General features: G+C 44.4%; 1 protein-coding gene across 1 annotated transcript in view; it reads right to left on the bottom strand.

Moving 5' to 3' along the window:
• Positions 1-25,290, bottom strand: part of SUFU (SUFU negative regulator of hedgehog signaling) — a 110,407-nt gene that overhangs the window by 11,398 nt on the left and 73,719 nt on the right. The window contains exons 7-10 of the mRNA XM_065408109.1: positions 22,783-22,936; positions 21,077-21,188; positions 6,793-6,927; positions 4,760-4,898 (exon numbers count right to left, since the gene is read on the bottom strand). Of these exons, the coding sequence (XP_065264181.1) occupies positions 4,760-4,898; positions 6,793-6,927; positions 21,077-21,188; positions 22,783-22,936 (540 nt within the window). The remainder of the gene's footprint in view (positions 1-4,759; positions 4,899-6,792; positions 6,928-21,076; positions 21,189-22,782; positions 22,937-25,290) is intronic.

Raw genomic sequence — 25,290 nt, 5'->3', positions numbered from 1 at the left:
CGCTAGTAACAAAATTCTCTGAAGATTCCATCTTCACTGAGCATGTTCCAGCCCCACAGAGCATGCTTCAGCCCAAGGATACCGGGGCTGGGCAGTACTTTTCTTGCCATTATACCTCCCTGCTGTGGGGGCCACGGTGGCACCAGAATTGCCCACACAATATTAATTCGGATCTCTTTTGTGTACACATTAGGATACGGTCTTCAATTACAGCAGAACCTCAGAGTTATGAACTCACCGGTCAACCATACACTTCATTTGGAACCAGGAGGACGCAATCAGGCAGCAACAGAGAGAGACACACACAAAAGCAAATACAGTACAGTACTGTGTTTAATGTAAACAAAATAACAAAACAAGGGGAAAGTTTAAAGAAAGATGTGGCAAGGTAAGGAAAATGTTTCTGTGCTTGTTCCATTTAAATTAAGATCATTAAAAGCAACATTTTTCTTCTGCACAGTAAAGTTTCAAAGCTGTATTAAATCAAGGCTCAGTTGTAAACTTTTGAAAGAAAGAACCACCATAACATTTTGGTTTGGTGTGTTGCCTGGCCCTTTATTTTTTATTGCACACCATCTAAACCCTGCACTGAATCTCTCTCTTAGATACACAGATAGCCCCTAGCACCAAAGTATTGGAGCACCTCACCATCTGATGCATTGATCCTATGAAGTAGGGCAGTGTTGTTATTCCCCCTTTTACAGATGGGAAACTGAAGCACAGAGGTACTAAGGCCAAAATTGTCAGAAGTGTCCACTAATTTTGGGTGCCCAACTTGAGACTCTCTTAGGACCGGATTTTCCAAAGAACTTAGCATTATATAGCACTTTGAATATTCAGAGGACAGCTCCCATGGACCTCAGGTGCAGGTTGGGATGCTGAGTGCTTTTGCAAATCAGATCCCAAGATGGGTAGCCAGAAAATTAGGAACATACAATTAGTGACCACATGTGAAGGTTTTAGTTTAAGTGACTCGCCCAGCACCACACAGGAAGTCTTTGGCAGAGGCAGGGATAGAATCCAGTTCTCCAGGGCAGTGCTCATCTGCCTTCACCATGAGACCATCCTCTCTCCCCGCCTGCAATCCCCTGCTTCATTCACTACACGCCTTCCGACTTGCGGAAACAAATGCTGCACAGGTCCTACAGAAAACAGCTGCATTCACTACACAGCCTTACTTCATTCCCAGAGCCTGGTCCACACGGTGCAGTGAGTGAGACGGGGCCCAGTGGAGAAAACCTGATCATGTAATTAGAGATTGTATCATAATGTACATGCATAAGGGAGCCAAATTAAAGTTGTACAGGCAGTCTTCCTTCAGGCAATTCCTAACTTCGGGGTGCTTGACTGTGCAACCTAATGGACATTTTTACCATAGTGTTTTTTTAAATGTACTATGTAGATTGGCTTGTATGTTTAACAGGTACTGCAGCAAACGCTGATGGGTAACATTTACAATGTGCATGATCAAAGGCTTCCTAGAACGACTGCCCAGAGCAGCAGGAGCAGAAATTATCACCATCACTCACCATCTCTCTGGAGAGAGTAAGTGCTCCAAGTAAGCAAGACAGGGGTCAGGAGGAGTGTGCCTTGTGCTGGGCAGGTAGGGAATGCCACGTTAAAGCTGAAACGTTTTGCATAAGCAAGTCCTGACTCCCAGCGTTTGAGAGCTAAGGATGGTAATTCCCAACGGCCGATGCATGCACATTGACTAGCTTTGACACAAGCTATCCTAGGATAACATTAATATGTATTAAAGGTTCGGGCAAACTTTATTGGGACAGATTAATTTCAACAGTGAATCTCCGCACATACTGTCTAAACATACACCGCTACCTCAATAGAACGCGACCCGATATAACACGAATTCGGATATAATGCGGTAAAGCAGTGCTCGGGGGGGGGGGGGGGGGGGACACACGACGGACAACGACAACACTCTGCGCACTCCAGTGGATCAAAGCAAGCTCAATATAATGCAGTTTCACCTATAACGCGGTAAGATTTTTTTGGCTCCCGAGGACAGCGTTATATCAAGGTAGAGGTGTACTCAAGTAAAGAGGGGGGGAGCATATGTCACTCTCACTCACCTTGAGCAGGTTTAAAGATAGACAAGCGAGATTTCCAATGAGAGGTTCAGCACATCCAGACAATTTGTCCCAAGAACCTTTAATATATATTAACCCCATCCCATATTAATTGTGTAGAAGCCGTTGGGAATTACCAGCCTTAAATCTCTAACCCTGGCAGTCAGGATAGGCACCTCTTCCTTATCTTTTTTTTGCTCACCTGGAGCATTTACTCTCCCCAGAGGGGGAAAGAGAGGTTTTGCTCAGCATTATGGTCAGGCTGTTGTTGCTGTTGCCTTGGGACAGCCAAGGGGAAAGGGGAAGGGCCAAAAAGCCTTGTGGAAGTCTTTGGTCACGCGCAATGTTAGAGACTGGCACAGTAGCTAACACATAGCCAAAATCTCTAGTGTTAACAAGTAGGACTTCAGGAATACGTCTGTACCTTTGTGAATCAAAGTAATTTTTGTATTCAATACTACAAGAGAGTGGAAGAAGCTAAGAAATAACCCAGCCTGACATGATAGACCTTTATGAGAATTTAGCTTTTATAAATAATTAAGAAGTTACTTTCAGGAAAAATATGCCAAGTATTTGGGAAAGGTTCCAGTTTGACAGCTCCGGGAGAATGAAATAACCTAATCATCCCCAGAGCGTGGACAGCAGCAGGGCAAGCTTCCCCATGTTCTCCTCCACTACTATGCCTTAAACCTGAGCTGGAAGGATGACTTATATAAACGGTTCCTTCCCCATGGTATGGAAAAAAGTCTACATCAGGAGAGGCTTGCTGCTTCCCTTCCTCTCCACAACCCCCCAGTTTATACTCCTTCACAACAAGCCGTCACACCACAGTGATCTGCTTTCAGCCACGGACCTACTCCCTCTGGAGCCCATCAATGCCTTTGTGTGGCTGAGGTCTTGGCAGAGTGATGCGAGAATTCCCCTCCAGGATTTACTTTGATGACACCAGTGCTCTCAAGCCCTGCTACTCCAAAAGCTAAGAGGAGAACTCCAATTTGGGACCTGCCACTACGTCTCTTGCCCTTTAGGCTGAAGCCAATGGACTTGTCTTTAGGACCTCGCATCTTCACTCCCAACCCCTCAGCTGCTGCTCATTCAAAAAGTGATCCTTCCTTCCTTACATTAAGGCAAGAGTCTCAGGCACCCCACCAGCTCTACACAATGTTGGCGGGCCTGCCAGTGTTCCCTGCCTATCTGCAGTCTGACCACCTTACCTCTGCTGACGCTAAACTAAGGGACAGGGCAGTGGCCAGCAGCAAGGTGAGCAGGTCCCAGCAGAAGTGAAGACCAAAGCAGTTCCCCAGTGTAGGAAGCAAGGTGGGGACTTGCTCCTGCAAAGGGCCCCACCCTACCTCCCAGCCACCAGAAACCTTCCTTCCTTCCCAGCAACCCCATGTGACCCCAGTAAATCTGCAGGTCCTAGTAACAGACGTTTGCGAATTAGCTCGTTCCAGAAGGATTAATATTAGTTATATGCCTGAATGATGGCATAATTATTGCCGTTCTCCACCCTTTAGAGGCTACCTGGCAGCTCTACACATTAATACATTTCAGCAAGTGGTGTAAACTCAAACAAATACTGTTATGTTTGGGGTTAACACAGTCACAAGATCTTGTGTGTCATGTGTTGGTGAGCACAAGCAAACAGTGAATGACCCACCTCTTAAACCGACCATTCCCTGTTAATCATTGTAAGAGTGCTGTGCTACCCAATCAGCTCCTTTAGGAGTTACAGATTTGCATGCATGGTTTCCTGCACATTTGTGAACATATACATTGTGATGCCTTGAATACTAGCCATAGCCAGCTTAATTGTGATACTGGAACAGTAGGATCCTAAATAGTGTTCAAACAGAAGTGCACCTTGGAGGAACAGTGTACAATAAACAGAGAGAGAGAGCGTGCACCAAGCGTCTAATTCTTTAGAAATGGAGCTTTCCTCCCAAAGCTATTTTATTTTTGCTTGGCCATAAACACAACTAGGAAATATCTATGACATCCCACCACTGGTGGTCTTAAGCTAACCAGGGTTGACCCTTGTTAACATGTGGATGGGGAAACTCCAAGGGAAATCCAGGGTGCTGGTGCAAGAAGTTGTGTGGGGATTTGAGGTGGTGAGGGTGCTATAGGATGATGTGCAGCCGTTAGTGCCCTGTTTTGGGGACAATGTAAGACAGGGTTCTGGAACACTTCCAATCACTAAAGAGCCCATAACTTTTCCCAAAGATTAAGCTGTTCACCCTGATGGCCCTGGCTAACTATTAGTTTAGGTAACTCCATTCTGCCTCCCTGAATTCCCCTATTAGGTTTCACCCCTAAGGTATTTGCACTGTAGTGGCAGGAACCGAAATATGTAGAATTTGTAAAGTGATCCGGGCCTCTGAGAGATGAAAATTGCTGTATTCATTTAAGAAATTAGAAATTGCCAACCAATGTTTTAAATTTCAAATTCCAGTCACCTAACAAGGAATAGTTCTACATTTTTAATCATTTCTGGAGCTACTGAGAGTATCATATAATAATCAGGTGTTGATCGTCAGAAAAGCTGCAGCAGGATGTATAGCTTTGTTGTAAGATTTGTAGGCCAGAGAAACCTGTACACAGGGATTGTTTTTTGAAGGAACTGAAAAGGAAGGAGGTAAAAGAGGAAGAAGAAAAAAAGAGGCTCTTACTTGTAACCAAGGCCCATGTGCTGCATAAGGATGCTCCTCTGTAGCAAAGGCTCCTTCTACTCCTGTCGATACAAATGTGATTGCTGTATCCCCTGTAATACTTTTATATGTAAAGTGCCGTCCATGTAACAGCCTGCCCCTGGAGAATAGAATACACATACATAAACGGAGGTCATAAGCAGGTCAGTACAGACCCACCACAAAATATACACTGGAGCATCTGTGATCACCCTTAGGAATACATCACACCCCAGTAACCACTAATTCTCAGTGAATGTACGAAGGACTTTCACAGCCTTGTCCCTTAGTGCGGGTCACAAGTCTCTTCTGGAACTCTGGAAGTGCACATGTGCTCTCACACCCTCAATCCCAAGGCCCCACTTCCACATTACAATGCTTCTAGCCGAGGAAGACTGATTGGGACTTTATTAGCATCCCATTTGCACCAGTCCCTGCCACTGATGCATAAGGCACAGTACTCCCAACTCCATCAGCTCAGAGAACACCAGCAGGACCGAGTCCAGAATCCACATCTCTTCTGTGGTGGCGCAAAGCAATCCCACTAGGATAATAACTTCTACAAATTAATAGCTCATGTTATATATTAACCCATTACCTTGTAACTTATTAAATTTAGTCTGTGCCAGTGGACTCATGTTAAATAAAACGTTTAGGAGAAGAGATGCATGTTTGTTCATCTATAATAAATAATAATTCATTGTGACGGTGCTAATAATTCCATGTGGTAATCTAAAGTCACACCAAAGGCATTGAAGTTCAGAGCCTCAGGGAGATGTGAATATGTTATCCCCATTTTACAGCTGGAGCTAATTAAGGCACAGAGAAGTTAAGTGACTTCCCATGTGACCTGGTGTAAACAACTAGGGATAGAATCCAGATCCTATTCCCAGCCCTGTGCATTAGCCACAAGTCTATCTTTCGTGGACATCCAGGAAAAATAATCTGAATTAACAATAGGCATGAATTTGAAGTGGATTAGTTAAATCGTATTAAATCCCTGCGTGGATGCTATTAATTAGAATTAAAGTGACCTTAATTCTGAATGAGGGTGTTCACACAGGTGTTTAATGCGGTTTAACTAATCCTCTGCAAATTCACACTTTTTGTCATTTGGATTAACCTTCCTGGATGTACCCATGTAGACAAGTCCTTAATTTATGATGTTGCACAATTCAAATCATAAATATCTAGTGATGTCAGGCTGACCAGTACATCTGAGAGAAAAGAGTTTAGAGGCAAGTTACTGCATCCTTTATTGCATTTTTAATTTTAAAAGTAGTCAACAAAAATTATTATTGTTAACTCAATAAGAATTAGTGGCCTTCAGTTTACTCTGAAACTCAAAGACCAGAACACTCTTAAATGCTTTTGACAGAAATTGTAAACAAAAAAGTCACTAGCTGAATTTTCTGGAGATTTAGACAGGTCACTGACTGGTCAAAACCCTGATCCCCTCCTTAGGTGCAACTTCTCAAGATACAGCCTTTACAGTATACGTGCAGTGCAACATGTGCATTTAGGGATACCAATGACAGAATTTGCATATACAAAACTGTGTGCACAACTGATGGCAAATGTTTGCCTATAACTGCACAAGTTAAAGTTAATGTCTTAAGGGATTTATGTGACAGGACCGTAGGAGCCATCCCTTAATTTGATAAGATACTTAGCAGCATTAGTCTGATCAAAAAACTCTGCTGTTTCAACCCCCAACATAAAACATGGGAAACAATTTTGGCATGATGAACTTATGTGCACAATAGAAAGACAAGGTGGATGAAGTAATATTTTTCATTGGACCAACTTCTATTGGTGAAAGAGAAGCTTTTGAGCTACACAGAGCTCTTCCTCAGGTCTGTGGATAGTGTCATCTGTTTCTAATGTTTTTGGCGAAGTGTCTCAGCTCTGGTCTTTTTAAAATCTATATAGGATCATCTGTATGAAGAAAGAAGGCCACAAGGCAGAATTGCAGCCATTAAAGCAGAGCTCAGAAAGAAACCAGCTCCTCTCACCTTAGACAAAGTGGAATCAGTGCTCCAGACTCCTGGTTGAATTTCAGGTGCACGCTCTCAAGCTGTCTTGTGCGGATTAGCTCGTGAGGAATGATAGCTGCTGAGCTCTCACTCTCTAAACTATCCTTACGGCTTCTAAGAGAAAAAACAGTGTACACCTATTTAGAACCTGAGACCCACATTCCAACTATAGTCAGCCTTGTGAAAAGACAGCAGAAAAATTCAGTGATTATTTAGAGCAGTTCCGTGAAAGCTGTCTAACGGAAGGACACAACAACAGCTTGCCAGAAGGACATAGCTAATTTGCAAGCCACCCGTGTCTCCATTTTACAAGTGTGGCCCACAGACTACTGATCCTAGCACGCAATGCTTCATCTTGATCTAGTGATGATCTGGAAATTAAAAGTTCTGGAAATAAAGTTTAATAAAGAATGGGAGTAAAATTATACCGTGAAGCCAGAAGCATGACAAAATGTTCTGTAAGGTACAATGCTGCATGGGCAGAGGCAAGGCCTGCGGGACCTAGCAGGTCCCCCCACGCCCCATTTCTAGTATTCTTTAAGAAACGGGGCTGTCCGGAAAGCTCTGTGCTGTCCTGACTCACTGCTATAGAAGCTTAGCGTTAGAGACCTATAGTAAAGAGACAATCTGAATCAACCCAACCCTTTTCCTTCATCAGACCAACCAAAGGCTTTAGATGTTGCATAACCAGTTCTTAAACACTCTAACTTCTGCTAGCATTAAGTACAATATTCAAAGTACAAAAGCCACACACAATTCACAGAATATTTGTAGACTGTTTTCCCTTTGAAGTAGAGCTGCTTTAAAACAATGCAGTCTTTATACTATATTTTACAAGGGCAGGACATTACACACGGTAATGTTGTTTAACTTAGAGGTTACATTCTGCAATTACGAACTTCACAAGACAGAATCTTCAGTATAATCAGGTAGATATCTCAAAATACCGGATCATAAACTAAAATACTTTATAAGTTTAAAGAGTAGCATTATAATTCCTTGTGTGTTTGTAGAGAACACAGGAAAAGATGGTGCCTGATCCAACGATCTTGCATGCAATAGGAAAACCCCTCCCCCCAAAACACATCAAACAAAAAGCACTGAGTGAGCAGAAGGACTGGGATCAAGGACAGGAACGGGTGGAGACAGCGAAGAGGCCAACTGGCTGGAAAGGGAGGCACATATAGAGTGCCATCAACTTACATGATGTCAGAAAAAAACAGGGTTTACATTTCTCTTATCTGTCAATCTTGGTTTATAATATATGGAGATATACCTATCTCATAGAACTGGAAGGGACCCTGAAAGGTCATCAAGTCCAGCCCCCTGCCTTCACTAGCAGGACCAAGTACTGATTTTTGCCCCAGATCCCTAAGTGGCCCCCTCAAGGATTGAACTCACAACCCTGGGTTTAGCTGGCCAATGCTCAAACCACTATACTACAGAATCATTGTATTTGGTTGGGGAGAGGAGAGGAGAGAGGAAGGAGACTGGCTGACAACACTCCAAGCACCTGCCCCTGACAGTTAAAACGTGCTTCTAATTTCATCCTGCAGGGCAGACCAAACAATGTTACCATGTCACAGCACAGTTCAGGAACATCATTAAAATATGGCTTGACCCTTTCTACGCTGCAAGATGGAGCCTTGTCTCAGATGCAGAATGTGAGAATCATGATGTAACAGCTTGTCCACCAATGATGTTGATTTGGGGTGTGTCTTCGCTACAGAGTTACCCAGGGCTCTCACTCCCCTCCCCATCCACATCCCTCTCACCTGAGTTTGATGATACTTTAAACCCGGGCTAGCTGGCTCAACTAGGGCTATCAGCTAAAACCTAAGTGAGGCTTTCACGAGGGCTGGTAACCTACTCCCACTCTGCAGTGAGGAAACAGGCTAAACCACTTGAGTGCTGACAGTCTTCCAATGCCTTTCCAAAATTCCAACCCGTCCACCGCGCTCTTGTGCCCAGAAGGGCAGACATGTTCTCCCAGTTTATTGGGAAAGCAGCAGAGCAGCACAAAAGACCATGGTATGTGTCCCCTGCAGCTAGGGTGACCAGATGTCCCGATTTTATAGGGACAGTCCCGATTTTTGGGTCTTTTTCTTATATAGCCTCCTATTACCCCCCACTCCCTGTCCCGATTTTTCACACTTGCTGTCTGGTCACCCTACCTGCAGCCCTAGTGACACACATGGGCGAGTGCAGCACTGGTGAGGACACAGTAACTGGGCTTTGCTAACCCAGGTGCTGATCACCTGAATGCCAGTCACCAGATTAACTCTGCAGTGAAGACACATCCCTTTGTAGTCTACCTGGCATCTAAACCTGAGAGTTTAAACTGGTTCAGCAAACACATTTTACAGCTCCATATAGGTGGGGCCTTAAAGCAGTGGAATGGGCCAGACACTGAAGAAAACATTTTACAGTTTGATTACCCAAGAAGTGCATGGTTGATTAATGATCAATTGACCTTAACCTAAGGTTTACCTGAACTTCCTTATCAGATCTTGTATACACATTACGCTGTGGGAAAGTTAGGCTTTGTCTACATTGCCAATTGAATGACAAAACTTTTGTCTTTCGCAGGTGCTTAAGACAAAAGTTTTGCCGCAGCAAGTGGCAGTGTAAATGGCTCGTTGTCGGCAGGAGCGCTCTCCTGTCCACAACGTGAACCCCGGGGTGCGTGTGGAAGTATTTTTGTTTACACTGCCCGACTTTTAGCGACACGGGTGTAGTGTAGACAAAGCCTTAGCCTGTCATCTAGAGTTTCCAATTATTCGTTACCAAGCCCCCCAACAGGATGTCAGCCACCAGAAACATGAGAGATTTTAGACTTTAAGTTTATCAACTCATACGTGCAATTGCAGAATTTGTGTACGTGTGGGCATATCCAGAGTTATTCAGCAATTTAGTTAGTAAAGATGAGAGACTGGGTATTGGCCCTTTTCTACCCAGACTGGTTAATGTTTTTTACAGAATAGAATTCCATAGAGTTTGCCACAAACCTAGAGCATGCAAGCTGTCTGGGGTTGGGGCTGGTTTTTTGTTTTGTTTTTAATTCACTAGTCTGTACAATGCCTAGCACAATGGGACTCTGATTCCTGATCAGCCCCCACAGGCTCCAATATAACACCACCACAACACTGCGAAGGCAAGGGCTGGGCTTTGTAGGTCATATCGAAAACTCTTGTTTTTAAATGGCGAATGCTGTTTGTGCCTTACGTGCTCACCAGATGACACTAACTAATGTATAACTTGGAAATACAACTAACAGGTTTTTTCAGACCCTAAATAGTTAAGACTTTACATTAATCAGTAACCAGCCATTCTGTTAAAAAGGTGAACGTGTGAAGCAATATGGCAGTTAACACTTAAGTAACATCAAATAATTAGCAATCTCTTCAGCTAAAAGCCTTTCCCAAATAGTTACCCGCCGTGTTTGTTGTTTCTTTGAAACGTGGGTTGTTCCTCTGATTGTGGTCTGGGGAGGGATCTGTTTATGTTAAAAGAGTAAAGCTGGGGTAGCTGAATCGAGGTGTAGGCTCTGTCTACACTGAAACTTTCTGAACACTTTGTGACATAGGTCGTTCAAGACATGTGTGTCCACACATGATGTAGTTAATACAAGTCACTAGCCACAGTAGCTATGTGGCCTACATCACTCTATTCCTAGAATCAGGTTGTAACATGCCTTTTGCTGTATAGATGTAAACCCACAACTATGAATGTGTAGCAGAGCTGGCCTATCCCCCTCCTTGCACAATAAGGCACCCCCAAATGCATTGTTCCCAATGTGGATACTGCTGTTGCTCTGTGCACGCATCCCCAGGGCACTAGCGGGGACAGTTGCCCAGATATTCCCAAAATGCACCGATACGAACACAGGTAGGCAGCATGATGGGTGCAGACATTGTGGGGGCTGGGTGACAAGACAGCTACACTGAAGACACAACTCAACCACGGTTTGTTGTAACTGGGTCAGATGAAAGTCCCGGCCTGTTTACAACACACTAGGAAGTCCATATGCATTTCTAGCAACGATGCAGCTGCACCGATGTAGTGCTTCTAATGTAGACCTGCCCGCAGTTCTCTCAGTGTAAAAACCTAGTGGATGCACAAGTAGTTTTTACCTTGATGTAGCTAGTAGAGGTAAAAAACTATCCATGTCTCATCTCTGCTAGGGTTTTACCTCGACATAGCTAACTCAAGGTACAAAACAACAACAAAACGCCTCACCTTTTTTGCAGAGAAAACAAAGCCTTGGATTTCTTTTTAAATTCTGTCTCGGTTTTCCCATCTGAGAAGTGGAGCTACCTCCGTCAATTGCAATAATTAACAGAGTGGTGTTTGTAAAGTGCTTTGAGATGCTCAGATGGAAGGCGCTACAGAAAAGCCAAGAATTAAATCTGACTTTCAGATTATCGAGTGTGCAATGGACACACAACTCTGCAAGAGACATTAACATTCTTTCAGCAGGAATGGAAATCTTTGTTCTGGCCCATAGAAAGGGTGACGGTCCAGATGAGGGGTTGATGGAATTGCTTGGACGTTATTAAAAAGAAGTTCATGGCGTGGCTTTCCCTGCCATGCCTAGCTTGTAGTTTCAAATTTTAAAGGAGAGTTTAGAAACACTTTGGTTTCTAGCACCAATATCTCCAATTGTTGTTTACCCATAACCTTTCACTTCTCCACCCATCACCAAATAAATCAGGAGCAAAGGCTGGTGTAATTTTTAGTGTTATGATTTAGATCAAGCTGACTACTACGTACATTGTTGCAAACTTTGTCTATTCCAGATTTAATACTTCATCCAACCCACATAAATAATTCTTGTTTCTCTATGTCCAGAAAAAACAAGTCGGCAAAAGCCAGGGCTGCAGTGTTTGGAAAGGCAGCACATTTAAATGTAAGCAGTATACCGGAAATGCCCCAGTTTGAGGACTGCACATCTAGCATTTTATGAAATTGGAGGGGAGTTGGAGGAGATTAAAGCACATTTCCAAGTGATTGAAGACTTGTGGGAGGTGTAAGTGTGGGCAGTTGTCAGATTAATTCTTTAGATGATTAAATTCTTTTTGTTTCTTTAAAGCTGTTTGTAGCTGGGTTTGATGTCTCCTTGTTCTGGGCGAGCGTATTGCAGCAGTTACCAAGGTGACTTTAGCTGACTTTTAACTATTTTTCCCCCCAGCTTCAGTTTCTACCAACAGCCTGAATCTGTTTTTTTCTTTTTAAAGCTTGTGAATGAAGATTAACAGCAATAGTTAGCCAAAGCCACGTCAGATTTCTAAAGCTGGGCTTCTGTAGCACGAGTGGCCAAACACAGATTGCAGCCTCATCCTGCTTCAAGCAGGGAGAAGAGGCCTGGGGGAGACTACAGGTTCCAGCATGCGAGGCTCCATCTTGATCTGAGTGGCCATGAGCTGGGACCTGTAGTTGCTTGCCCCAGGTCCTCGGTCCAAATTAAAAAGGGGAGGGTGACTGCAATCTGCTTCAATTTATGCCAATTAGCAACCACCCTTCGGGCTCCCAGAAAATTGCCAGTACAATCATTGGTTGCACAAGTTTGGATGTCCCTTCTTTATGGGACAAGTCATGTTTATAGCAACCTCTTCTCAAGCTGTCCCAATAGCTATTTTATAGGTTTGGTTGGGGTAAGGGGACTTTCTCTGTGGAACAGCAATGCCTAGTGGATAGGGTGCTGACCTGGGACTCAGGATTCATTCGTGGCTCTGTCACTGACCTACACTATGACCATGGGCATGTCCCCTCAGCTCTGGGCTTCCAGTGCCCCTCCAACCCTTTGTATGTCTTGTCTATTTAGACTAAGCTCCAGGGCAGGGACTGCCTTAGTATGGCTTTGCATAGTTCCTAGCATAGTGGGGCCCTGAGGATATCAACCGAATGCAGTACAAGCAGCAACAAGCCACCCCAACCCCCAAATCCATTTTGAAAGTTGTATGATAACTCTGTTGTTAAACTGAGGGTTACTGATTCTCCCTGTAGCTAAAACTAGACTGGAATCAGGAGATCCAAGTTGTATTCCTGGCTCTGCCATTGACTCCCTGAGGGATCCTGAGCAAATCACACAACTTCTCTATGCCTCAGTTTCCCCATCTGTAAAATTGAGACAGTGCTTCCCACACAAGAATGTCATAAGGATTAACCATTTAATGCTTGTCAAGCACTTTTTGATTCTCAGATGGAACAAGCTATAGAAGAACAAGCTATTATATCGGTGACAGCAATATAGTACAACAGGCAGTGCATTTCCAGGTGTTCACTACACTATGTTGCTAACTAGTCACTCCATCTTCGGGCCTAAGCCTGATGATATCCCTGAAATGTATTAACACCCCAAAATGCACCTGCTTCTGGTCTGCGCTGCATTCGTTACTCAGGCAAGACTCCCACTGAAATTGATGGGTGTTGGCTTAAATAAGAGTAGTAGATTGAGAAAATAAGCTGTGAGATCATGGAGGACTTCAATCTGAGTGACATGCTAGAGGACTCACGCTGCCAGTACTAAAACATCCTTGGAGTGCCTAAATATTAGAGAAAAGCAACAGAGGGTCCTGTGGCACCTTTAAGGCTAACAGAAGTTTTGGGAGCATAAGCTTTCGTGGGTAAGAACCTCACTTCTTCAGATGCAAGTAATGGAAATCTCCATTACTTGCATCTGAAGAAGTGAGGTTCTTACCCACGAAAGCTTATGCTCCCAATACTTCTGTTAGTCTTAAAGGTGCCACAGGACCCTCTGTTGCTTTTTAAAGATTCAGACTAACACGGCTACCCCTCTGATACTAAATATTAGAGATGACAGTTTCCTAACTCAAAAAGTGTTCCAGCCAACATGGGGGAATCCTGTATTAGATCTCCTCTTGACAACCAAAGAGGAACTGATCACAGCACTAAAACATTAATGGTAGCTTAGGTACAAGCGATTATGACTTGATCACATTTATAATGTGCAAACAGAACGGAGTCCAGACCACACACACACACACACACACACACACACACGGTGCTGTTAAAAAAAAAAAAAAGTTGAAAACAATCAGCTGGAGGGACAATTTAATCAGAAAAATGTGAATGGTAATTGGGTATTGTTTAAGAACACTTTACTAGAAGCCCCAAAAGCCTCAATCAAGGAAAAAGGTCATGCTGGTTAAAAAAAAGTGCAGGTTACCTGCTGTAACTGGAGGATCTTAGAGCTGTTGGGTCCCTATCTGTATTCCACACATGGGTATGCATGCATGCCGTACGCCCAAGTCCAGAAATTCTTCAAAGCAGTGTCCATTGACCCGCACATGCACAGTAGCTCCCCTCATGCTCCCGACCAAGGCTATAAGAGACAGTGTGGGTCAACACCTCTCCAGTTCCTTCTATCACCGCAAATCCAACAGGATCTGAAGTACAGGGGATGGAGGACAGGTAGTGGAATACAGATAGGGATGACACATCTTGAAAAACCTCCACTTCTTCGAGTGCTGGCCCCTAGGTGTATTCCATACATGGGTGATGGGATTGGCAAGCAATGTTCAGACTGGAAGAGGGTGTGAGGAAGATGGCAATAAAAGATACTTGCAATACTGCCATTCCTACTGCTGCATCCACAGCCAATGTCTCCACAGCCAATGTCGCAAACGTGTGGACAGAACTCCAACTTGCTGCCCTGAAAATGTCCTGCGGTGGGATGTCAGATAGGGATACCATGGAGGCAGCTTGTGCTCATGTGGCGTAAGCTGTGATACCTGCAGGGGGAGGGATTCTTGCTATTTTCTAGCTCTCCGGGGCCTGGTCTACACTAAGGTGGGGGGATCGATCTAAGTTACGCAACTTCAGCTACGTGAATAATGTCACTGAAATCGACGTACTTAGATCGACTTACTGTGGTGTCTTCACTGTGGTGAGTCGACTGCTGCCGCTCCCCCGTCGACTCCGCCTGCGCCTCTCGTGGCAGTGGAGTACAGGAGTCAACGGGAGAGCGCTCGGGGGTCGATTTATCGCGTTTAGACTAGAGACGCGATAAATCGACCCCCGCTAGATCAATCGCTGCCCGCCGATCCGGCGGGTAGTGTAGACGTACCTAGGAGGCATCCCGAAACCCATTTAGAAATCTCTGGGAGGATATGGCTTGCCCACCTGACCTTTCTGCTATGGCAACACAAAGTCTCCGATTTCCTACTGGGATTGGTTCTGTTCAGGTAGAATGCCAGGGCGCCGGACGGCAAGGGAGTGAACCCTCTTGTCTTTGGAGGAAGCGTGGGGTTTCAAGAAAAACACAGTTAAGTATAATTTGATTGATGTGGAACTCAAACCATCCTGGGGAGAAACTGGGGGTGTAAATGAAGAGAAAACTCTCTCTTTGTGGAACACTGTACAGTTGGTCCGCCATGAGGGCTCCTAGCTCACTAAACCCTCCTGGACGAAATGACGGCCACTAAGAATGCAACCTTCACAGACAGGTGGGCCATGTCACCATATGTTCGAAAGGTGGACCTATGGGTGTTGACAGAATGAGGGTAAGGTCTCATTGAGGCATAGGGATAAGGACTGGCGGGAAGGTCCCGATCAAGCCTTTCATAAACCATACAGTAGTTAGGTGGATAAAGATGGAATGTCTTTCCACCAGAGGAAGGAAGGCATTAATCACTGCTAGGTGTACCCATAGTGAACTAAGAGTGAGACCTGAAGCCCTCAGGGACAGGAGATAGTCTAAGACAACCAGAATGCCTGCAGAATGTTGGAGGAGTCGTGCCCAGGCCAAAAGTCATCTCCATTTGGTTGGGTAGCAGATTCTAGTAGAATCCTTTCTAATTTGGTTAAGGTTTCCTGAATGGGGGCAGAACGTGAGCCTTCTAGTTCTGATGCCCATCCAAACACCAGGTCCCGAGGTGGAGTGAGCCCAGGCTGGGATGTTTGATTTTACCTCCGTCCTGGGTTAGGAGATCCAGAAATGGACAGATCCTGATTGGTGGGTGGGCAGACATTGTTAGTCATTCCATGAACCAGATCTGTCTGGACCAGATGAGTAAGTAATGTAATGATGAGTAAGTGAATATACAAACAGCTTTTCAAAGTCAAAGGTACATGAACAGAGTACTCTTCCTGCTGCAGTGAGTACTGCTGCTCTAATTCTTTATGCTATTTAAGGTCTCTGGATGAAGAGAGCTAAACCCAATACTAAGGAGTAGTATAGTCAGTCAATAATTCAGTCTCAGTAACAGGAGGCCTCACTCAGTTGCTTAAACCTTTGTTGAGAAATGGGTCAGATCACTGGGGAATTGGGTGAAAGGTATCGGAGCACTGGCACAGTGAGTTGTAGCCAGCAGTATTTTTAACCTTAGCGTGTACATTTCACTAGCTGTAGATTTATATTCTATCCCTTAGTTGACGACTTCCCCAGAAGGGGAAGATGATTGTGGCTTAGGAGAGGAGTGAGAGAGGGGCCGCAGAACGAGTGACTGAGGCCAGGGGCTGAGTGATCACTGGACAGAGCACAGACAGCGGCGAGCGAATTCCCCAGATGAGCCACAAGAAGGTGCCGCCAAGCAGTGAGTAGCTGACCCTGTTACACCCTCACATAGGGAGAGTGATCTAGAGGGTTCAGGAAGGGGGCTAGGAATTAACAACTCCCAGATTCCAATTTTGGCTCTGCTTAGGACTTCTGGCCTTGGGCAAGTTAGTTATCCTCTATTTCCTCCTCTGTAAAGTGGAGAGAACACGTATCTACCTCCCAGCGGTGTTGTGAGGATTAATTGCCAGTGCTGTTAAGGTCTCTGCCCAGGATCTATTATGTTAGGAAATTAAATAGAAAACAAAGCTTGACTCTACGAGTGCCACTGATCTTTTAGATCAGGAGTCTGAGCAGTATCTGGCTCCTGCACGGATTCCTTGCAGCTTAGATTGCGAGCATCATGGAGCGGGGACCATCCCTTCTTGTCTGTCTGGAAAGCACTTACCATGCTGCAGGTCCTAACCAGCAAATAATGCACACTAATGAATATATTTATGCATATAAGCCCCATTTTCCCCAAGCAGCACAGCAGAGTATTATGTTATCATGGTCCAAATGACAAAACATTTCCGAAGCTTACTAGACACGTTTTTATTTAATTTCTATGAACTGATTAATAGGTGTTTATGAACGGAACGAACAGTCATTTTGAGAAACAATTGTTCAGTGCACTTTTAAACCTCAGGAGTGTTTTCAGTCATATCTTTAGAAGAGGAACTGCACCGTCTACAGTAATAACTACAAAAGAAGTTTTTGTAGTTATTACTGTAGACGGGTGCAGTCTTGTGACTCGTGCTACAGCTGCTCTGAAGAGTTTAGACCGAAACCAATTTTTCCCTGAGGAAGTTTTTCTTAGGACTTTGGGACAAACTGAACTGGTATTAAAATCAGTGGAATTACTCACATACTTACAATTAAGCACGTGCTGTGCTGGATTGGGGCCGGAGTGCTGAGCACACTGCAGGATCAAGCTCTCTCAGCAACCGAAAAAAAGAGAGTTACCTTTTCTGTAACTGGTGTTCTTCAAGATGTGCTGCTCATGTCCATTCCATAATAGGTGTGTGCGCTCGCCACATGCACCGGTGCTGGAAGTTTTTCCCTCAACAGTATCTGTAGGGGCTGGCTCTGGCGCCCCCTAGAGTAACACACGCATGGTGCGGTATAAGGGACGCCGCTGGCTCCCCCCACCCTCAGTTCCTTCTTGCCAGAAACTCCAGCAGTGGGGAAGGAGGGCGGGTCGTGGATTGGACATGAGCAACACATCTCAGAGAACACCAGTTACAGAAAAGGTAACTTGTCTTTTCTTCTTCGAGTGCTTGCTCATGTCCATTCCATATTAGGGGACTCCAAAGCAGTACCCCTGGAGGCGGATAGGAGTTCACGGACGTGTAGATTGCAACACAGCTCTGCCGAACCCAGTGTCAACCCTGGGCTGCTGAGTGATGGCATAATGAGCAGTAAATGTGTGGACAGAGGACCACGTTGCGGCTCTACAGATGTCCTGGATAGGGATGTGCGCCAGGAAGGCTGCTGAAGACACCTGCGCTCTCGTCAAGTGGGCTTTGACAATTGGCAGCTGCGGAACCCCCGCCAGGTCGTAACAGGTCCTTATGCACGAGGTGATCCAATTGGAAATCCTCTGTGAGGACACCGGGTGAGCCTTCATCCTATCTGCTGTAGCGATGAAGAGCTGAACTGATTTACGGAAAGGCTTGGTATGTTCTAAGTAAAAAGCCAAGGCTCTCTAGATGTCCAGGGCGTGAAGACGCCTCTCCTCTCTTGTTTTGTGTGGTTTGGGCCAAATGTTATGACCTTAAATTCTGTGGACTTCAACATGCAAAGTGGATGAGATACACTTTACCCTGGCTGAGAGAATACTTCTGTCACGTTCCTGAAGAGCCTAAAGCATTTATTCACACGGCTTTCAAAAAAGCCACAATTTGATATTTTACGGTCTGGGTAAACAGTGCAGTGTATGATCACACACTAGTCCCATCAGTGTAGTTTCTGAGGACCCTCACAGGCTCACGGGGCTCTGGGGCTGTTTCATTGCTGTGTAGACTTCTGAGCAGAGGCTCTCCCACCCTGCTGGGTCCTAGAGCCCATGCTCCAGCCCGAGCCCGGAAGTCTACATAGCAATGAAACAGTCCCGGAGCCTGAGCCCCACAAGCCCAAGGCAACTGGTGCCCAAAGTCACACAGGAAGTCTGCAGAGAACCATGCACCCTGTCTTTCAACCTTGCTGTTTGTCACTTAAGATACTTGCATAAAGACTGGATATTTGATTTCATCTACACATGCAAAAAAATGGAACCGCCACCAGTTGTAGCAGTTTTATATCAATGGTGCTGAAGCTCTTCCCACCATTTGATCTAACACTGCTCAGAGTCCAAGGATACTTTGTGATGGTCTCTTAGGGCAGGAAGTTGCTCAATCAGGTTGATTTCTTTAGCCTTGTCTATACTGGGAAAATGTGTTAACTAATACGTTTTAACTAGCACAACAATAAACACAACTGCCCCATGTCTTAAATGAGATTTACCATTGTGTTAGTTAAAATGTATTAGTTAACATTTTCCAACGTGAGTCATTTTCCCAGGACAGAGAAGACCTAGTTGAGATTTCACTGCAGGTTCTTCCACGAACCTAGGTGATTCGGGGAAAAAAGCAGTAGCAGCATGAAGTGAAAAGCTCCTCTTTATAAACCAACGTCTAAGGTGGCAGCAAGAACGCAAGACGTGGGGGGAGCATATGGCTGTTTGATGTGGGGGGTGGAGAGCTCTTTTAGCACTGAGGGTGCTAGCTATCATCAAAGTGACTCCAGGAAAAAGATACAGCATTCTAGAAGCCTAATGAGATCCGCTATTCTGGAAAAATAGGGTCGCTATCTGTTTCCAAAGTGGTAACTATAGTCTGAGCAAAGCAACTTATTGATCTTTCAGCAAGCAAATACTGGGAAGCAGTCATTCCCTATCTTTTTCGCTTTGGGGAATTACTGATAAGATAAGGAAATGAGATATATTCATTACAATGGGCACTGTCAAGGTCAGGAGGTTCCATATTTGATTCACCGTCCTCCTTGCCTTGAGCTGTTTAAAAAAAACATGTCAATATTTATGCAGGTGTTCCACCTCTCACCCTTGGTAAAGTCCCCCTCCAATGCTTCAGTGCTTTGTCTTCCGTAGAGCCCTGTTTATCTGATCCCTGAATGCCTGTCCTGTCTGAATTATAGCTGCCGTCCCGTATTAGTGCTTGTATGTCAGACACTTTCTCAAACTGACAATGACCCCAAATATTTTGCTGTCCCTGAAAAGTTGTGAACATAGGAGATGTACTGCCTATTTAATTCCACACCAGTAGCACAGTACTCAGGAGCAATCCTATAACAGATCAGCATACATGCATGATGGGGGAAGATTTTTGGTAAATTTCAACCTTCCAAGGAGCAGATGTGATAGCCAAATAGTATCTTATCCCACAAGTAGTTTAAAAAAAAATTAAATTTCCGTGGGACCACTCTTCATGGAGCAAGATGTTACTCAATATCAATAAAGATGTCAGAATCTGGCCCCATAGTATTATTATACTGAATCTAAGAATGATTTCTAAAATGATGAAAAAATCTCAAGTGCCTTTTTAAAAAACAGCCACACCACGTCTATTTCATGTTACTTGATATTTATATAGCATCATGAATTAAGAGAGAGACCCTGTGATCCAAAAAGATTTGATCAGCCGAACAGGGAACAGAGAGGAAGAAACAGGAGAAAGGACGAGAGGACTATAACAAAGTATTAAGAATGATATTACATTGGCTATGACGCATCAGTTAAGAATGAACTAGCACAGGAATGGCAGCGAACAGTGGGAGGTGAAGGGAAAGGAGCAGTTTGAAGGACAGTGAGCATTTCTGACACTATGGAAAAAGGAAGATTTCACGCTGACCTCTACTCTTTGGACAAAAGCATCAAGTCTGAAGTGGGAGAAGGAAAAAAAAAGGTAACAAAAAGATGAGAACTGTGCAGTAAACCTTAAATGTAGATGACAATCCCCTCCCATTATTTATTGCTTTTAATAGCTGCTTTAGAAATCCACCCCCACCAGCCATGCCCTGCCCCCTCCCCCTAAGAGAAAACATGCACTGAGTCCAGAAAGTGAGACCCTCCAGATACAACCATTCAAGGTAGGTAAACTGTGGTGCTACTAGCTTGACAGCATTGCTAAACTGTCTTCTTCCACTGCTCTCTCTCAGGGCAAACAGTACCAATGGTAACTGAAAACGAGGTCTCACCTTCAGTGGGTGGGAAGTCCTCAAAAGGCAAAAATGCACATGCTGCACATGTCTGAGCAAGTAGGCCATTTGCCATGCACTCACCAACTCAGAAGTTATGTAGGAAAAAGATCTACAGTGTTATCTAGTCCAGCTAACTCTCTGGATGATACTGCAGCTTTGTTCCCTACAATACATTCTCCGGTGCTTTTTCCAGTCCCACTTCAAACAACTTAAGCGAAGGGGCTTCTTTTGGAACACTATCGCACAGTACAAGATCTCTCTTTATTTACTATGCCATTAAACCACCCTGAAAAATTCATCTCCCTCTGCGTTTCTAGGCGGCAAGTACCCACTGTTACCCTTTCCCCTACTCCCCATGCAATGGTCCCACCAAGCCATAATCTTGTTTTCACTCTCAACTCTTCTACTCTCCCCTTTCCCCAAATCTGAAGAGCATGGGATCCTACTTACGGTGCTCGATCATAGTTCAACCCATTCTGTCTTTGTGCGTTTATTGGAGGTAGAACAGGTTTGCTGTTAATCTCAAGCCCTCTCCGCAAAGTCTCCCTGATTTGCTCTGTATCTGCAAAGAGAGTTTGTTTGAACATGGTTTAGTACGCACCCCCCCCCCAAAACATCTGCTAATGAGAACCTGAGGGAGTCAGCTTCTTTTGGTGTCTGTTTCTATAACAGGTATTCAACTGAGCTCACCCCCTTTGCCTGGGTGCAGAAAGAGGTGCTCTCCATGACCCCTCAGGCTTATGAAGTCATTTCTCTGCAGTCCATTTCCGTTCTTCCATTTTGGTGCCCCCAATGTATATCCAACCTTCCAGCAAGGAAGGATGGAGCCTTTGGTAAGAAGTCATCCAGAGGGGGAATGTTAAGCAATTAGGTATCTCATCCACCCCTTTTCATAGGGAAAAAGTTCTCCCAGAACCGCCTGAATTCAAGACACATCTATCTCTTTGATGCTGAGAATTTTCCCAACCAGGTGACACAATGGAAGTTTATCCCTTTATCAGATTAATTAAAGACGACTCCCATAACTTCTACATTTGGCTTTGCAAGCCTGTCAGTTAATTTAAACACACTCATGTGAGTGGGCTCCAAGAAAGAAAGGAACTGAACTGAATTTTACACAGGGCAAAAGTTCATCCTGAAACTTAATTTTCACATTTAGCTTCATATACACATTAAATGCAGTCCTTAACCTTTACATTTTTTCAATAATGTCTGATAGACAAATATATTACAGGGAAATTTGCATGCAAGCTTTCCTAAGAAGCTCCCCCTACTTTTGTGAAAGGTTGGAGTGAAATATTCTATATAAAACATTTCAGAATCATCTGAAGGGCATAACATAAATATGACTTTGTATAGATCCCCCAGATTTTTCATTTGGGGGACCAGGGAGGAGGGGGGAATTGGTGTCTTATGTACTGTGACTTACATACCCCCAAGACTGCATTTTTCAGTTAAAAAAAATGGAAGACAAGAAAAATATTAACTATGTCTACAGAAACCATCATTACTTGCTTTTAATGTCAACTCCTATAAATCAGACTTCCACACATTTTATTGTAATAAATCTATATGGATTTGAAAGATCTCATTTAAACAGGACTTAAATTACACACACTCATGTGTGCACCACATCTACCCCATGTGTAACCCAAAATGCCACCTCACTATAAGGTCTCCAATGTTCTCAGCCCGTTCTCCAGAGCCCCTTATTTACAGGTACCATTTGAGTTATTGTTGCGACAAGCAATGTCAGTCCAAGTTGACAGCCAATACTTGGAAATATTATATTAGAATTAGAGCCAGGTGGGGGAAACAACTATTGTGCACAGGTGTCTGATGAGCCTTTTTGGTTTCATGTGACATGGGCTTGCTTCCTGAGTTTTACTCTGGACTTTCAGATTGGAATTAACCCCAAAACAAAGCTAAACTCAGACAGTCACCTGAAAGAATAAATTCCCTCCTTCCCTGAAGAGGGTGAAGTTGAGCAGGGTTGGGGTTTGCAATGAACCCCAAGATTGGGCACAACTTTAATGTGAACTTTCAAGCTCTATAGAATAGTCCTAAGGCTATGCAAACCAAATGCTTCAAGTACATAGGGAATGTCTTGGGGGGAGAGGGGGAGAAGGGGACTGACTCAGTCAAGTCCCTCTTACCTTTCCCAGACAGCCGTCGTGGCTGCGTTCCAATGCAAATGCTTCTACTATCTTCGTCATCCTCTGGGGGCCGGCTCAGATCATCCCAGGCACATTTGGCGCTCACTCCACTCAGGTTCGAGCCATCTGTCTCAATTCCTTTATCGACTCTCTCCTGCTTGAAAAGATCCCAAGAGCCATGACTTTTTTGGGTGTGGTTTGGATCTAAGCAGCTGTCAGAAGCACAGTCTTGCAGTCCACCTGTTACCAGCTGAGTGCAAAACAGCTCCTTTCCAAATCAGCTCCTGGGTGACTAAAGCTACGATCTCTGACACGCTTCTAAAAGACCCAAAGCACAAGCAGCATGGATATACTATCTCTGCAAAATGACCAGATTACTTCCGCTCTTCATTCAATTCTTAACCTTGTATCAATGTTACAAACCACAGATAAACTCAATGAATGTAGCAATGAGCAATCACTTTTTGTGCAATGTTCTCTGAGGTTTTGCATAACTCTCCCTTTAATTACAAACACATGAATGCCCTGCACCTCTGGGGTCAGAATTTCCCAGCACACAAGAGACTACTCTGGTGAGGTTTACACAATGGGTATGTCCACACCTGACTTTTTGGACATCAGATAATAAGTGCTGACTAACACTACTGTTTGTTCTTAGACACCACAAGTTTTCCAGGACACACACATTTGTTGCTAGCAATCTTCAAACTTTGAGCCGCAGCCAAAAATTTAAGTGTAGGCCTACCTAGTGAAGGAACTATTTTTAGTCTAGATTTCCAGCTTTCACCACTAGGGGATGCTGTTAAGCTAAACCACTTTGAGGTTTCAGAGTGGTAGCCGTGTTAGTCTGTATCAGCAAAAACAACGAGGAGTCCTTGTGGCACCTTAGAGACTAACAAATTTATTGAATTGGCCTCGTTAGCACTGACCTCTCACTTGGTAAGGCAACTCCCATCTTTTTGTGTGCTGTGTGTGTGTGTGTGTATACACACACACACACACACACACACACAGCTTACTGTATTTTTCACTCCAGGCATCTGATGAAGTGGGCTTTAGCCCACGAAAGCTTATGCCCAAATAAATGTGTTAGTCTCTAAGGTGCCACAAGGACTCCTCGTTGCTTTCACTTTAAGGTTGAAATACAGAGATGAACTCCGCTTCTATTCATTGTACGCATTTGAATGCAAATGTGGAGCTTTCTTCCTGGTTTCAATTTGTACACAGTAAAAGTGACAGTTTTGTCTGCTCCACCCACGTTTTAAATAGAGGAGTTTTTGCTTCAGTGTACTGACTCAAGCATGTTTGGATGTTAGATGCTCTGAACTTTGTTTTTCAGTCATCACATTTTAATGGAAACTTACATGCGGTATTTGTATCCTCAGAGTTTCCAGATTGTCAGTGCAAGCCTCTTTGCCGTTGCAGTGGTTTAAAAGGGGTGGTTTGTTCAACATCTTTATTAATGGAGCCTGTCTTGTTCAACAACTTTATTAATGATCTGGATGATGGGATGGATTGCACCCTCAGCAAGTTCGCAGATGACACTAAGATGTGGGGAGAGGTAGATATGCTGGAAGGTAGTGACAGGGTCCAAAGTGACCTAGACAAATTGGAGGATTGGGCCAAAAGAAATCTGATGAGGTTCAACAAGGACAAGTGCAGAGTCCTGCACTTAGGAAGGAAGAATCCCATGCATCGCTACAGGCTGGGGACTGACTGGCTAAGCAGCAGTTCTGCAGAAAAGGACCTGGGGATTACAGTGGACGAGAAGCTGGATATGAGTCAGCAGTGTGCCCTTGTTGCCAAGAAGGCCAACGGCATATTGGGCTATATTAGTAGGAGCACTGCCAGCAGATTGAGGGAATTGATTATTCCCCTCTATTCGGCACTGGTGAGGCCACACCTGGAGTATTGCATCCAGTTTTGGTCCCCCCACTACAGAAGGGATGTGGACAAATTGGAGAGAGTCCAGGGGAGGGCAACAAAAATGATTAGGGGGGCTGGGGCACGTGACTTACAAGGAGAGGCTGAGGGAACTGAGAGGTTATTTAGTCTGCAGAAGAGAAGAGTGAGGTGGGATTTGATAGCAGCCTTCAACTACCTGAAGGGGGGTTCCAAAGAGGATGGAGCTAGGCTGTTCTCAGTGATGGCAGATGACAGAACAAGGAGTAAAGGTCTCAAGTTGCAGTGGGGGAGGTTTAGGTTGGATATTAAGAAAAACTTTTTCACTAGGAGGGTGGTGAAGCACTGGAATGGGTTACCTAGGGAGGTGGTGGAATCTCTATCCTTAAAGGGGTTTTTAAGGCCCGGCTTGACAAAGCCCTGGCTGGGATGATTTAGTTGGTGTTGGTCCTGCTTTGAGCAGGGGGTTGGACTAGATGACCTCCTGAGGTCTCTTCCAACCCTGATATTCTATGATTCTATGAAAAGGTTGACTCCAAGCTAAAGTAAACATCAACCACCAGCGTTTCTATCCAGTTTTACATTGCATTACTTACGTACACCATC

The sequence above is a fragment of the Emys orbicularis genome, chromosome 7 (assembly GCF_028017835.1).
Source record: "Emys orbicularis isolate rEmyOrb1 chromosome 7, rEmyOrb1.hap1, whole genome shotgun sequence".
In the NCBI taxonomy this organism is placed as follows: domain Eukaryota; kingdom Metazoa; phylum Chordata; order Testudines; family Emydidae; genus Emys; species Emys orbicularis.
This window is presented reverse-complemented; position numbering and strand designations above follow the sequence as displayed.